Below are 17,008 nucleotides of genomic sequence, written 5' to 3' on the forward strand. Positions count from 1 at the left end.
TTTGCCACTCCATGCGAGGGTTTAGAGACGAGTCTAGATGGTAATGGGTGTTGACATCTGACGCAATTGGGTCCAAATCATGTCGTCAAAGCCCAAAACCTCGCGGGGAGAGACGATTCTGGATGCGCTGCACTTTGTTATTGCCTTCCACTAAACTCGTACTTTCTCAATCACTTTTTTCAAAAATTCTCATTGACAATTAAGAAACTGATTTTTCTTTCCCTATCGTTTTCATAAAAGAAAGCCCACCACCAAACACAATCTACATAACAATTTATATCTGCCACAAGCAACTCCAACCTTATCTGTAACTCCCCCACGGCCCACAAACTTAGAAGCCCATCCCATCTTATTGCCAGAAAGCAAAAATGAACAAAACCATATATTTATAATTTCTTTATTTTCTTTGTCAAGTCACCAAAAAGGAAAATAAAATAAAAACTCACTCTCTGAACACTTGAACAACATAGAATATTCTATATACAGATAATAAGAACAATGACGACCTTTTCCTTCTGCGGGTTTCCTTTTTTTTATTTACTTTTTCTCCATTTTTACTTCTCGAAAGGTCTCATCTTAGTGATCTTGTTTTGTTTGTGCAACCCGCCACTGCACAAAGAATACATTTGTTGCTGGCTTATTCTCGGTTTTCTTCGCAAAAGAAAAAAAAAAAAAGAAAAAGGTAAAGGAAAGAAAAAACAAGGAAAGTAGAATATTTTAGGTATTTTATATATGGAGAGAATGAGACGTAATCACGTAAATAATCGGAGTTGGGTGTCTGAAATCAGAACTCGCTCAGAACAGGGGACACTGCAAGCGAGGAGTTGGTACGGCGACGAGTCGTTCTGCTCTGGGAGAGGTGAGTCCGAAGACATCGTTCATGTCGAGCTCACTGGGTTTCATCCCATCTGGTAACTCCCACGTAAAGCAATGGAGGAGGTGAGCAATGGTTAACTCTAACGCGTAGAGTCCCAGTTGCATACCCGGGCAAGAACGTCGACCAGAGCCGAACGGTATGAACTCAAAGTTGCTTCCTTTGAAATCTGGTGCTCCCTGCTCCAGAAACCTCGATGGCTTAAATGTTTCCGGTTGGTCCCAGGATCCGGGGTCTCGGTTGACCGCCCACGCATTGATCACCACCCGAGATTTCTTCGGGATGGCGTAGCCGGCGACCTCGGCATCCTCCGCCGTCTCGTGGAGGAGGAGTGGGATGGGTGGATGAAGCCGGAGTGTCTCTTTTATTACACACTTAAGGAACGTTAGTTTGTCGAAATCCGACTCCTGAACTATTCGGTCCAGACCCACGACGTTGGCAAGCTCTTGTTGTACCCTCTTCAGATCCTCTGTGCTTTTCATCATCTCAGCCATGGCCCACTCGATTGCAGACGCAACGGTTTCAGTACCACCGAACATCACATCCTGTTGTATAAAAAGAAAAAATAATAATAATAATAATAATAATTAAGAAGAAGAAGAAGAACAGAAACAAGGAGATCCAGAGAAGAAACAAGAGTGTAGATTATTCCTAAAATAATAGGTTCACTATGACAACGGAAAAACTTATAACCAATTCGGCAATCGATTTTCTTTTAATTAACATACCATGATGATGGCCTTAATGTTGTCTCTGGTCATTTTGATGAATCCTTGTAAGTCGTCTGATTCGCCTTTCTTGGCTTCTTCATCGTAAAAGGCGAGTAGATCATCTACCATATCGTTATCTTCTTCTGTATTGTCGGACTTCTTGTTCTTCCTCTTCGCCAAGTGAGCGTCGATGATTTTGTCGATGAAGACGTCGAGGGACCGTCTAGCCCTGGCGAGTCTCTTGTGGAATCCCTGAGGGTCGAACCAGTTGAGCCAAGGGATGAAGTCACCGAGGTTGAAGGCCCCGAAGAGCTTCGAGAACTCCTGCAATATTGCGACGAACTTCTCTTGGCCTTCACATATGTCCGACCCAAACGCGGCTCGGTAGGTTACGTTCATCGTGAGTTGGAACACCAGCTCGCCCAGGTTGACTGGCGACCCGGCTTTGGCAGCCACGGCTCGAACGATGGAGTCAACTTCGTCACGTACGGAGCTCCACGACTCCGCCCGCTTTCGGCTGAACACCTTCATGACACAGATCTTGCGCATCTGACGCCAGAAGGGTCCGTAGTGAGCGAAAGCCATGTCCGCCCGGTCGTACGTCAGATACCTTATGGCCATATTGGCCGGACGGTTGGAAAAGATGTTGTCGTGTACTTGAAGAACCTGACGAGCCATCTCTGGGTTGGACACGACCACCATGTGTAGGAATCCGAGTCTCAGATGAACGAGGCCACCGTATTCCTTTGCTAGCTTGGCAAGCCCTCGGTGACTCATTTGGTCCATCATGTTCATGTTTCCGACCACCGGCAGCCCTTTGGGCCCCGGAGGATACGGCTTACGCCGTAACCGAACAAACAAACCCAGCAAGAATAATAGTGGAAGCACAAAAAATAGAATCATGGGCAGAGGCTGCTGCAGAGAGGATTCCATGAAATCTTATTCTCCTTTCCCCTCTTCCTCTCACTGTCTCTCTCTTTCTATCTCTGTATATCTTCGTGACCACTGACGAGCACTTACCCGCCCAGACGCATGCATACAAACACAGACAACACACACACAGAGGCGCGCACTATACAAATTCGCCTCTCTGAAACCTTGTTGGTTTTCTGGGTTTTAGACTGAAAGCAGGGGGCATTTTATACACGCTGATGCACAGACCAGTCTAGTTGGATCATAAACAGTAGAAAAGAAATTTTCTATAATATTTTATAGCTTTATTATTAACTGTCCTCTGTAATTTGATTTTGAAAATCATGTCTATACAATTAATTTCTCCAAGTCTATTTGGTTGGTTTTCAATGTCTTATAGTATATTCTGATCTTGTGGGATTGTTGTGGATAGTAAATTTATCGCCTTCACAGTGTTATATTATTATTAGCTTAGCTATGTGGGTGGATTTGCAGTTTACCATCTCACCTACCACGGTAAAAAGGAAAACGCTTACCTAAATGAGGTGGAATTGAGAACTCCGAAAATCTCTCTCACTCTCTTTCGACAAAGAGCTAGCTGATGCAAAAGGACACTTGAAAGATATGATCAAACTTTTTCTTGCTTTTCATGGATCCCACCTTGTCCGCGGGAATAAGTTAATTAAAGGAAATGCAATAAAAAACGAGCCTGCGCTGTTTTCTAAAATGTAAAATTCGAAATCCTGGGAGGGGAGGGGGTGGCCGGGTGGGGTGGTGTATTCCACAATATGATTGATTTTGTTCTTGTTAATATGGCAGTTTTTTTATTTCGAAAGCAAAAAATGGAAGTTGCGAATTCACATCTGTGCCCCCCACAGTTAACTGTGTATTTGGAACATCTATCGGGAGATATTCCCAATGTTCGCTGAGATGCGTATATTATGCCGCCCGTGGCTTAATACAGCCTGACACGATTCAAGTCGGTTCAGCCCGCTATGATGATTCATGAGTCATGCTGTCATAAATAATTATATATATATATATATATATCAAAATTTATATAAAATAAAAATTTTAAGATTTTTTTAATATTTTTAAATAAATAATTTTGGCCTGATCCACGGTCTAACCTGACCTAAGGCTTGGGCCACAGAGCAGTCTGGCCTGTGGCACGGCATGGGTTCATATGGGCTTGGGCCATGGACTGTATCAAGCCGACCCCTCAAAATATCTCAAGGGAAAGAAGCATAGCCCGAAACAACCCACAGGCCACATGTGAGCCATACCATGCCGGCCCAGCTTGGCCCGTTTTACAGCTTACACATACCCCACAAGCATGAAAGATATTCTCAATGCAAGCTGATGTGCATGTGGGCCCCCTACGTGGCACATTATGTGGAGTTGGGATCTCTACTAATAAAAGACATTCCAAACACTCTTACCAACATATGGTCTCTTCTCTGTGGGGCATCAATTTGAATTTGTGAAAATTGTTCAAATCCATACCCCCTTCCACCTTTTTGTTTTTAACTGAAACTCTGGGTTACTTTCAACCGCGTCCATGTATTGGCAATTACAGGTTAAGATTTTAAGATTTTGATGGCTAAGTACCTTATACTGTTTAATAATTTTTAAATTTTAAATTTTTAATATTTTATCAATAAAACAAAATTTCTTAATGTCAATTCTAGCACAAGTCCAACGGTTCTCCATTATTTAAATATTAATTTTTAAATTTTTTATTAATAAAATAATATTTAAAATATTAATTTTCTCAACTATTTTTTCATTATTTAAATATTAATTTTTAAATTTTTTATTAATAAAATAATATTTAAAATATTAATTTTTTTATTTTTTTAATATTTAAAATAATATTTTTTAATTATTTAAAAAATGCAATTGTTGTTTATATATTGATGCCTTTTTTAATTTATTTACCATATAAAAAGAAAAAGTTAGACATTTATGACCAACTATGTAAATCCCACATAAAATGTATACGAGATACATGAACTCAAAAAGTGTAGTGTCTACAGAACACTACTATGGGTGTGAACCGGTCCAACCCACACAATCTATCCATAGTTGAGAACAGCTATGGACTGTGTGATGTTGTGTGGATTGGTCCTTGCCACATGGTGTAATGTGGATCAATTTACACTACCAATTTCTCATCCACATAAAAGAACACCCCTAAATAACATATATGTAAAAATTTTGATTGCAAAAAAATAAAAATCTCATAATGGAGTTTCATTGTTTTATTCGGGGCATGCATATTAATATATTTATTTATTTGTTCAAAAGAGCTGTAGGATGAAATTAACTCATCCCCAAATTAAATACTACTAATAATAATGTCATTAATACACGTTTGGATACCTTGCGTGATACATCGTCATTGTGAGGTAATATGATATTTCCATCACTCAAGACGTTTTGCCTGAAATGTGAAAGGATTGCTTACATAAAAAATATTCACGATTGGATATTTTTCTCTCTCATTTCTAAATTATTTTAGAACCATTAGTAAAAGTTTGATTCATTGTCCAAGTGAATTAATTAATTATTTCTTTGTAATCGTCTGATCATCAAACTATGTTTCGGCATAAGTAATTTCTTTTTTTCTTTAGTTTATTAGGTCGCGGTCTCTATCTTCAAATACTTTCTCTGTGAGATGTGCAATAATCTATGTGCATGCTGCTTAACTCAATCTCAACAACTCTATACACTGCCTTATCCATTGCATAAATTATATCTCTCTTTCTATTTTTTTATTAACAATTAGGGGAAGCGGTTCTGTGGCTTCTGTTTATACTTTTAATATATAAGTGTAGATAAGGCTTTAACTAGTAATTACAAGCCCACTTAACTCCGTCAGCTGGGATCAGAATTTGGATTTCACACAAAATACAGAGTTCACATTGGGGTCCCATCCAGCGTACCCCACATGCATATCTCAGCATAGATTGGAAATATTTATTGTATTTGTCATTAGGAAATGTTTTCAATATAGGGTTGGAATGTGTTATAAATTACCTATAGTATGCATTTTTTGGGGTATTGATGTGAATTCAATACAAAAGTGGGCCCGGCATGGGTATTATACTAGTTCACATCTATGCCACACAGCATATCCATTCATGTATACAACTCCCAATGACAACACTATGGGAGATGTTCCCAGTGCATGCTGAAATGTGCATTCAGGGAACTGATGCAAACTTGTCTTGTACATGAATTCACATGGGTGCCTCATTACACATCTCAATCATGTATTGGGAACATCTCCCCATGACAAGCGCATGGAAGATGTTTAATTTGGATGCATGCTGAGATTGTGCATGTGGGCTTCAATTCAATATAATGCCAAGATTGGCATTATGTGAGAAGGTGAATCTATAAGAAAGAATTTTGGGAGAATGACTATTCAGCATACCCTAAGAATTCTTAGCCCCATCATACAGGGGTAGGTGCCAACTCAGAATTGATGTCAGTACACAGGTGGGTATTGATATTTTAGGGTGGAGGTGTTTGTCATTTTGAATTGTATAGGATTACAGTAGAATTCAAAATTCTGCATTGTAGTACAATGTATTTTTTCAAAGAACTTTTGTATCTCTTGTATTTGTCATTGGGAGGAGCCCAAATTTCTTACTTTTACTACCCACTCTCTACCCGAAGTGAATTGGAGTCACACATCTCTTGTTCCAATTTACGACGAATAAAGAGTGGGCAGGAAAAGTGAGTAGGAAATCTCGAATACATTGGGAGATGTTTCCAATATACAACTGGGATATAATGTGGGGCACCCATATGGCATGAAGCAAATTCTAATTTAGCAGGGTTGTTATGTAGGAATCTCCTTTACTTTTCTAACATTTCTTAATTAAATTTATTCTAATTGTTTGATAACTGTAAAAGTGTAGGATCAAGTGGCCATGGGCTCTCGAGATCCATGGTGGATAGGTCTCTCTATGTGTACATATGATTACTCATATTATGTTTAACTAATTGGTGTTTTAATTACTTATGGATACATGTGTTGATCTAATCACATAACAATAGACTACCTTGAGCTATTTTATTTTTGCGAAATCAGCTTTGAGTAAACTTGGTTTGGATAGATCAAAATTAACTAATGACAAAATATTAATTAAAATATAAGTGAACCCATAAAGTCACTTGTCTCAATAAGAAGGAATTGAAAATAGCCAAGAGAGATAGGGTTAGTTATATGGCGGCCCAAAATTCTATTGTTTTATATGCATAAATAGAGCCACTCTTTATTTATCTCCCCTATTTCATTTTCACTTATCTTACAATTAATTTCTCTCCCTTGAGTAGAGGGGTACCATTGTAATTTCAAAGAGGTGGTGCTGAACTAAAGAGGAGGTGAAATGTCAAACGGTAAGCACTTCAAATCTATATGGCGTTGCAATCTAAGCATGAGATATATAGGTTGATATCAACAACGTAACTCAAATCTCATACCTAGTGTTTGTTATAGTTTTTGTTTATTAAATAAATGTTTGTATTTGAGTTCTCTTCAAAATTAAGAAAAAGTATGTGATAAATTGTTTATAGATAACTAGGTGTTACAATAGTGGAACAGTGAATAAATCATAGGAGAAGCGTTAAAATGAACCTTCCACTTGAAGTTTACAGATGAATATGATGGAAAAAATATTGATATAACAATGATAAGGAAGTGTTTTGATAAACATCTATCACAAAACACCCACAAAACAAAACATATGCTTAATTCAAAAAGAATAGAATACAAATTTATAGAATGCAAAAATTTGTATTTTGTATAATTTTTTATGTATTTATACCATACATATTTATATTCACACTCCATCCTATTTTTCTTTATTATTAACATACTAATGTTTTAAATTGGTCATCCTAATAAATAAATATTATTATAATGTAACTGATAATTTAACAACCAAAACGATGGGCTTATATATAAATATCTGCAACAAGATTGGAGCAATGTCCCGTTATTTATCATGCAGCTTCATTCCATCACAATCTCGATTTGGTAGAACTGGTAATCCATCAACACCAATCTCTCTCTCTCTCTCTGCTTGTTCACTCTAGTATTTATGGATTATAATGTAACTGTGGGCAGTCTCTCTCTCTCTCTCCGCTTGTTCATCGTTCATCACTCACGTATTTATGTATTACAATATAACTGTGGGCGGTCTCTCTCTTCTCTTTCTCTCTCTTTCTCCTTTTCCTTCTACTTGAAAAACCCCATAAAATGATGTTAAATAAAGGCATCTTATATGTTAAATAAAACCATTGATTACCTAATAAAAATTAAATATACTTTTCCATTTCCATTTCAATTTAATTTATTTTATTATTTTTCCTAAATCTGTTTCCAACTTTTAATTCTTATCTTGATCTCATGTAGAAAACTTGTTCCTCTTAAGACTACGTAAGAATACTTTTGACCATATAATATACAAAGTGTTGCCAAAGGGAGTGGAATGGACTTTCGAAAATTTTCAAAATGTCATGTAATACCTTCTGTCAGTAAAACTGATATGCATGCTAATGGTGGGGTGGAATAAGTACTGACTAGATGGATGTAAGAGGATGGATGTGTATTGTTACAATAGCATCGCGGACTATGGCTCATGAACTCATCGCAGTTAGTCACCGTGGAACACAAATGAGGATTTAATTATTGATGGTAGCATGCCTTGATGCCCATAGCAAAGCCTTCATATTCCCTCTTTACAAAAGCCTGCTGACAGGCCCGACACAGGATTAGGGCTGTCAACGGTTTGGATTTGGATCGAGACCAGCTAGAATTGGAACCGATTCAACATGAAATAGTGAGGATTTATAACTAAATTGGACTCGACAAGGTTTGTAATTTCTAGACTTAAAATCGAATAAATTGGTTCTTAGGGCAATCGATATCTAAATCAGTTAGGATTGGGTGGAATCAGTTCCAAACTGATAATAATCGAGACACTATATTAGGATCTGGAATCGATTTAGTTATTGAAACCAGTACCGGCCAATTGGTTTGGGTTTATTGGGTCAAACCCAACCCATTGACAGCTCCACATGGAATGCATGTCCTTCAAGCAACACGTGCAATCCATAGTGCCTCTCCCGAAGTGACACATGGTGAGATCTCAACATCGGCTAACGGGTCGTGCCAAGCCCGGCACAGAGGTCCATGCCATGCTAGGTCGGGGGTTTGAGGCCCATGGGCCGGCACGGCCTAGCCCACGGCATGGGACGAAACACGGCTTGACAGGCCCGTAACGGACCACGCTCAGCCTGCTCGGGAATATAGCCGTTGGGCCCCCCTCCCGAAGGGGCCCAACAGCTAGTTTCAGTTTTTGGGGGGTTTAGCAGCTATAAACAGCCATATTAGGGGGGTATTTCTGTATTTTGCTTATGGGGGGTTGAAAAATGACATAAATTCCCCCCCAACAATTATATAACAACTAGTTTCTACCATTCAAATTTAAATGACATAAATGACATTTAGGGGGTTGAAAAAATGACATAAATGCCCCCCAATCATTGTATTTGTAATTCACTAATTTGTACCATTCAAATTTAAAAGAAATAAAATTCTTCTTCTTCTTCCAATTTGTTATTCCATCATTCTTATTTCAATTTGGTTAACTATTTTTTTTCATTTATGTATTAAATAACTTAGATTTTTCATTTTTTAAAATTTTAAATAGTTCATAATTCCCAAAGTTCATAGGGAAATTAAATATTTTAGTTTTACAATTTTACTTAGAAAAAAAATCAAAATTTTCAAGAAACATAAAAAAAAAAATTCGGCCTAGGCCCAAAGCCCACTCTGTGGCCCAGCCTGACACGTTCCAAGCCTATGACATGGCCTGCAGCTCGACCTGGCCCAGACGCGTGTGTCGACACGACAAGGCATGGGCCTGCTTGGGCTTGGGTCATGGCCGTGCTGGGCCGATCTCCAAAATTTCCACTGAAGACAGCATGACCTACCTTTAGGGCGGGCTGCCCACGAGCCATGCCATACCCGCCCGACACGACCCACTTTACACCTCTACGGAGATCGGCTTCTATTAGGACAAACCTTTGCCCACAGCGCTCAAACAGCCTTTTGCAACTTTACATTAAGAATATCTCCTCATTAAATAAAACAAATAAGTAGGAACATATTCTCAATGCATGAGACTAAAGCCAAACTCAATAATTGTAGATCTAATCACCTACCAACCGAAGACAGCAAACCCTCTACCAACATTATCTCATACTGTACACATCTCATGCATGATGAGTGCCACTTTTACGGTGAATCCCAATCATAAATTAGGATGTGCGGTGTGTGATAATGTTAATAGAGGGTTGGGACGTGTTTTGTTGGGAGAAAATCCCAATTCCAATAATCGGTACATACTCTTCAATATGTGTGTACCGATTTAGAGATTTACTTTTAAGGATTTACTTTTAGGGGAATGGGAGAAAATCCCATTCCCCTGCTGATCAATCAATTTAGGGATTTACTTTTAACCATCCTGAGAAGAGCCTCTGAGACCCTAATCCTTTTTTTCTCATTATTTATTTTCTTGTCTCAACTTCCTAATTTGGACCGCCATCACCACCACATTACAAATATAGCCTTTTTCATTTCAGCTTCATAGACTCTTGAGCCTCTGAAAAGCTAATCCTTTTTTTCTCATTATTCATTTTCTTCGTCTCAACTTCCTAATTGGACCGCCATCAGTCCATCACCACCACCTTACAACAAAGGGATGAATAAGTTGATGAGATAAACCTTATGGGATGTTTTTCTTAAGTATTTATTTGACTGAAACTCCAGTGGTGGCATAAGTAATTTAATTTAATATATCCATCTTCAATTGTTACTGTCTTTTACTAAGTCGATGAATTCATACTTTAATACATCCATTTGGGATTCTTTTATTATAGTTCTTTATACAACAATACCTAATTATAAGCAATTTTCTACTGAAGTCAATGCTTTTATATACATTAACACGTGTATCTACTGTGTTTTTTGTTTCTTTTTTTTAAATAAATAAATAAATATATGTGAATGTTAGTGGAGTGCCATGTGACCGAATATCATTCACATTACTTCATCCAGTGCTACTGATGTCTTACCGGCCAACTTGGTGGGTGGTAAAGTGACGAAGCTTCAGCACGACTCTTCTGACCAAGCGGATTTCATTTTTTATGGTTGTGAATTAAAATTCCCGACAGCCCCGTCAAAGCATGTGAAAGAAGCTCTGGAACGATTATTCTATTCAAATAATACATTGGACTGTTGCACTCGTGCAATTAATTCTCCTCATATTGAGCATTTCTGGAAAGATTATTCCATTCAAATAATACATTGGACTGTTGCACTCGTGCAATTAATGCTCCTCATATTGAGCATTCAATCTATTGTCTCCATTCGACCTTCTTTACAAGACAAACTAGTTTGAAAGTTGACACTCATGGATGCTATACTACAATATCAGGTTACAAACTTCTTTAAGATTGTAATTTTTGGCTTCTAATATTGTTTAGTGTCAATTCTGGAGCCTCAAGAATGTTAATCCTAAATTATTCCTCTTCATTTGGAGGTTTCTCCAAAATGCTTTGCCCACTAGAAGTAAAGTTCACAAAATTCTTCATTTCTGTAACAACATATGTCCTTTTTGTGAATCGGCTACGGAGGCAATGGATTACTTATTTCTGCATTGCCAATTTCCTAAATTGGTTTGGTTTGGTTCCTCTATGAGATTTAGGCCTGATTTATACCTGAAAAGAAGCTTATTAGAATGGATTGTTCTTGATTTGAGTAACGGTCAATCTTATGGTTTGATTTGTGGTCGGTACTTCAATATCCTTTGGCACATTTGGCTTGCTTAGAATGCCCTCATATTCAATCATCAACACCAATACCCAGAATTCAGGATTGGCAGTTGCATTCTGATGTTATTCATCACTCTTTGGTGGTACCTAATGAGAATGTTTCTTTGACCCCAACTAAAGCGATCCAATGGTTTCCACCACCAAGAGGTAGTGGCCGTTTCGATTGCCACCAAACCCATTCCCTCCTATTACCACTCTCACCCACTGAGCATCCTAACACTTTTCGACCGCCCATTGGCCCGACGATCCAAGTTGATGGTGGGAAATGGTAGTTCTACAAAAATACTATTTTCCACCGTCGGCCTTCCCAGCTGGCCCGGGTCATCTCCGCCTCTTCTGAGAACGTTTAGGAGACCTCTCCCCACCCTGTGGAGGTGGTTCCGCTGCCTGTATACCCCCTACCCCCGGTACCCCACAGGGATCGTTTCTTTAAAATGGCAGAATCACCTGGAGGTCACTCTGACTGGTGTGAAGGGTTTCGATGGCCACCAAACCCATTCTCTCCTATCACCACTCATCGACCGAACATCCCGACACCTTCCCGCGATTAAAGGCTCTGAAAAAATGGAGAAGACTAGTAGGAGCTGGTTGATGAAACCCCTGAATTAAATTACCGACTGTTAATAGTTTAATTCAAGTACACACTACCGAGATAATAAAACCCGACCTGGTGACCCATTATTGATTATTTTAAGTATCTTCCGGACCCTACACGCTACTACAGTGATTACTTGGTAGAGCGATTACAGCAGAATGTGGGGGTCAGTTGCTTCAAAACTTCGCATTTGGACATGGGCGGACCCAAATGTTTGTTCCTTAGACATGAGAAAACATATGAGCGGAGCTCCTGTTTTCACATGTAAAAATAAGAGGAGGTGCCAACCGAAATTAAAACCAGATGAAGACGACGTTGCCGATCTGATCTGTCTTTTAAGACCATGAGAGGATCGACTTATTCAAAAGAGTTGAATGAAATTGGATTTCCTCGGCACAAAATTGGTTTTCACACTCACGTCACATCCCTTGCAGCCCTGTATTAGGAATGTCTCCCGATAAATAAAAATATATAAATACACAGAAATGTTTTTAATGTTCAGTTTGGATTTTGGAAGGAGTATAAATACAAACATATACAGTGTAAATACATATAAAATAATACAAAATAGAAGATTTTACATTCTAATATCTGTATTTGTACATCTTTCAAGCTGAGTCTAAGACTGCATTTGAAATCAGTGTAAAATGTCATCAGTGTAAAAATACACACACTAATCACATTTTATTCTGAACTAGAAAATAAGCGTGCTTTTTTAGAAATAGTGATGAGTGAAAGAATTTAAAGTTTCAATATAAAACTTTAGAGTTGATGAGGTTTTACATTTATAACTACACTCCATCCAAGTGTACAGAAAACTGAACCAGAATTTAATTTTATGTTAATAATAATTGTACCTTCTTTCCAAACACATACAAAACCGAACTGATGTATTGGTTCTAAGTTCGTGCACCAAGGACACAAAAAACGTTACTTGGAAGTTTATTAGGGCTTCTAGACAAAGGCCGAAGCCAAATATTGCCAAGCCGCAAGCTCTGACGTTGATTTGATTCACAAGCCTTCTGTGTGTCTATTCAAAGCATGAGATATTTTGTATCCCATTATTTTATTATTTTTAATCCGATGAATCATCTCAATTTTGCGTGAGGAGGAAATTCGAGCTCCATTGGTGGAAGAAAATATACAAAAGTAAGTCATAACCTGGTTTGGAAACGACCCCTACTCTTTTCTGCATTTATATATTTTAATTTCTACTTTAGTTTTCTCGTAATTGCTTTATTTATGACATATGAATTGAAGTATACATGAATTGTTAATAAAGCAATAAGCATCAACAGTTCTGCCAACAAAACACGTTCCAACCGCTATCAAGTTCATTCATTACAAAAGTAGGACCCACAATGTATGAGATGTGCAGTGATAAATCATCTTCGTGTATTTTGTTGGCAGGTGATGCGCAGGCCACCGTTTCTGCAAATATGAGGTATGATTTGTTGTAAACGATAAAGGTGGCTGAATGCCCATTAGTGGTGGACTCAAGACGAACCGAGCCGAACAGTATCAGGTTCAAGTTTGAGTTCGGTTCAAGCTAGAACTTTGAGTTCGAGTTCGGCTCGTTTTATATTTTATAAAAATATTTTATTATATATTTTATAATAAAAATATTTAGAAAAAAATATTTTATAAAAATAAAAATTATATATAATTTTTTTATTTTATATTTAAAAAATTAAGAATTATAATATTTTTATGATATATATATATATATATATATATATATATTCGAATCGGTTCGTGAACCTTATGAGTCGAGTTCTAATAGGCTCGAGCTCGGCTCGTTTAATAGTCAAGCCACTGAATTGGGCTCCAACTCGGCTGAAATCGAGCCGAGCCAAGCTTTTCACGAGCCGAGCTCGAACAGCTCGTGAAAAGCTCGGCTCGTTGCTACCCCTAAGGCCCATTAGATTAGCTATACAATTTAATTAGAATCAGAAATTTAAAAATTAAAGGACATAAAATAAAGGGTTAGGGCTGTAAATGGATTGAATTGGGTTTGGATCTAGTTGCAAACATATGCATCTGCATTCGATTATGAAACCTCCATATTTTTATGTGCATGTAATTATTAAGTCAGATTTCAGATTGAATTTGGATTTAGTTCTTACTCATTTTATTGTGTTTAAAATGATGAAAAAATTAAAAGTATTTAAAAAATTGTAATCATTTTTAACTTATATATATATATATATATTATTAATTTAACAATTATGAACTTTAGAAATTATACATAATATATATATATAAGATTTGGATTTTAATTGGATAAAAAAGGGTTAAATTTGCATCTCATCTAATTATTTACTGAATACAACTTCTAATATCCAAAATCAAAATAATCAGATTTAGAGTCAAATTAGGTATCAAATTTTTGGAGTCCATTAATAGTCCTATTCAATGATTTAATAATTGGACCTAATACGGAATGGTTTTAGCTACCGGTTCCCAGGTCAAATGGTCCAACCGTCTAGTTTGAATGGATGGCCCATTTTGAATTAAAAGATTAAAAAATTAAAAATAATTAAAATAAAAAATGGAAAAAAAATTGTTTGGATCAACGGATTGACCACCTAGGTTAGTGGGTCATTGACCAAATCAATAGTTTTTGGCCCATGAACAGTTTTATGGTGAAATGGAACTGGTTGCCTGACCGATAGGGTGGATTCAAGCCGAGCCGACCTGAATTCTTGGCTATTCGAGCTCGGCTCGCTAAAACTGTGTTAGGCTCGAGCTTGATTCGAGCTAGAGATTTGAGCTCGAGCTCAGCTCAATTCAAAGCTCGCAAGTTTGAGCTCGATTGCAAGTCAAGTTTTTTCTAAAAAATAAAAAGTGCACATATAATTTTTTTATTTTACATATAAAAAAACTAAGAATTATAAAAATCATTTATTATTATACATATAAAAAATAAAAAATATACATATAAATAATGTTTTCACTTTACATATAAAAAATAAGAATTATAAAAATTATTTACCATTATACATAAAAAATAAAAATGTTATATATAAAATATTATTATATAATAAAAATTATTTATTATATATATTTATATATGTATATGTACATGTATGTATGTATGTATGTATGTATATAATAAAAAATATTTATTTATTATACTAGGCTTGCGAGCCTCACGAACCGATCTTCACTGGGCTCAAGCTTGGCTTGATTAGCAAATGAGCCTATATATCAGGCTCGAAGCTTGAGTTAAACTGAGTCGAGCTGAGCTCGAATATCTCGTGAGAAACTCGGCTCATGGCCACCCTTAGTGATTGATTCCCAAGTCAACCAATCCAAGTCTAACCATCTGGTCCGTTTTGATTTTCAAAACCATGGTCCTATTTAAACTTTTTATTTTGCTAAACTTTTGTTATATATTGATAACTTAAAGGAAATTGATGAATTCCTCGGAGCATAATACAATTTCAGATTTGATTTGTTTATATAAGCTGGATTTTATATATAAATGGCATCAAGTTCCCATTCATGGTGGGACAACAACATTTCACCATTGCATCTTGATAAGCTGATAAGGAGAATGTTTAGAGCTACAATGTTTTGCTTTTCGCTTTTTATTTATATCGAATTCCCTTTTTTTTTTTTCAGCAGCAATCAATTTCAAGCCATGTTTTGGGAGTGTTTAAGTTAAAAATAAGTGCTCAAAAACAAGTGCTTATTTGAATAAGCGTTTATTTGCATTTATTTTGTATTTGGCATTTGGTAGTCCTTTTCTCTAATAAGTATTTAAATAAGCATTTGTGACTATTTTCTCCTCCATTTTTTTCAAATTTTCAAAATATATCTATTGAAAGCACTTTTATAAAAACATTTTTATGAAAAAACACTTTTATGAAAGTACTTTTATAAAAACACTTTTATGAAAGTACTTTTATAAAAACACTTTTCTGAGAGTACTTTTATAAAAGTACTTTTCTGAAAGTACTTAAGAAAGTACCCTTACGAAAGCACTTTTGTGAAAGTATTTTTACATAAGTATTTTTATGAAATCACTTTTATAAAAGTACTTTTACAAAAGTACTTTTATAACTTTTAAATATACTTTTACAAAAGTGCTTTTGTAAAAGTGATTTCATAAAAGTATTTCTACAAAAATACTTTTGTAAAAGTGCTTTTATAAAATTCAACTAGGGATAATATTATAAGTGGTATTTTAAAATTCAACTAGAGATAATTTTGGAAGAAAAAATTGAATAAATACTTATTGTATAAATTAAACAGTTAAAAAAAGCTGAGAATTTGGACTCAAAAAATAGGTCCTTATTTTTAAAACAATCACTTATTTCGAATTTATTTCCCAGATATCAATAAATGCTTAATGATCCAAATAAACACTTATTTTGAATAAGTACTATCAAACATGGCGTCAATTTGGTTAGGTATAGATTTTTATTTAGGGTTCAACTATGATATGGAAAAGATTTGATAACTGAAAAACAACTGACTAATAACACAGAATCATAAACTTGGTTAGGAACATGATGTGATTTATGAATGACTTTTAATTCGTCAAAACTCTTTCCATACCATATATTTTCAATATTATAGATTTTCCCTTTTATTTAACTTCTTCTATAATTCGCATATCAGTACGTAAATGAACAAGATAGCTAGATTAGATCATATTGTTTATTATTGGTACGACTGTGGGTGGAGAATGTTACTTAATCGGTTATCAGTTCCTTTAATTAGTTGGCACTATGCATTATCCGAAGTCCAGATCTAAGTGTCTAACATGTTTAGAACAATCCGATTTATATATATCCAGTCTGACTGTAACCAGATAAGGTCCAATAATAAAGGGTTCGTTGATCTGGCCCTGATACCCTCAGACCTGTACAGTTTAGGTCAGGACCCGCCAATCTGGGCCAGGCCTAACACAACCGGCCGCCGTTAGGACCTAGTTCCGACAAGGACAACAGTATTCCCAATTTTAGGAGGGTCCAAGTCCAACACTAAACA

At 36.3% G+C, this 17,008-nt stretch overlaps 1 protein-coding gene across 1 annotated transcript; it reads right to left on the reverse strand.

The window, feature by feature from the left end:
- Positions 1 to 369: 369 nt before the first annotated feature.
- LOC148849113 (cytochrome P450 84A1-like) lies at positions 370 to 2,848 on the reverse strand. Its single transcript, XM_088952057.1, has 2 exons — positions 1,603 to 2,848; positions 370 to 1,419 (listed from the first exon to the last, which is right to left on the reverse strand). Exons 1-2 carry the CDS (start codon positions 2,515 to 2,517, stop codon positions 796 to 798), a joined length of 1,539 nt encoding a protein of 512 aa, XP_088808183.1. The 5' UTR covers positions 2,518 to 2,848; the 3' UTR covers positions 370 to 795.
- Positions 2,849 to 17,008: the final 14,160 nt, after the last annotated feature.

The sequence above is a fragment of the Nelumbo lutea genome, chromosome 6, assembly GCF_056320005.1.
Source record: "Nelumbo lutea isolate HS-2025 chromosome 6, American lotus-T2T, whole genome shotgun sequence".
In the NCBI taxonomy this organism is placed as follows: Eukaryota; Viridiplantae; Streptophyta; class Magnoliopsida; order Proteales; family Nelumbonaceae; genus Nelumbo; species Nelumbo lutea.

What these genes read in the sequence shown, in the direction of transcription:
- LOC148849113 (XM_088952057.1), bottom strand. Translation starts at nt 2,517, where the DNA reads ATGGAATCCTCTCTGCAGCAGCCTCTGCCCATGATTCTATTTTTTGTG. An exon ending in ACATTAAGGCCATCATCATG is followed by an intron (nt 1,420 to 1,602) that starts GTATGTTAATTA and finishes TTTATACAACAG; the next exon opens with GATGTGATGTTCGGTGGTAC.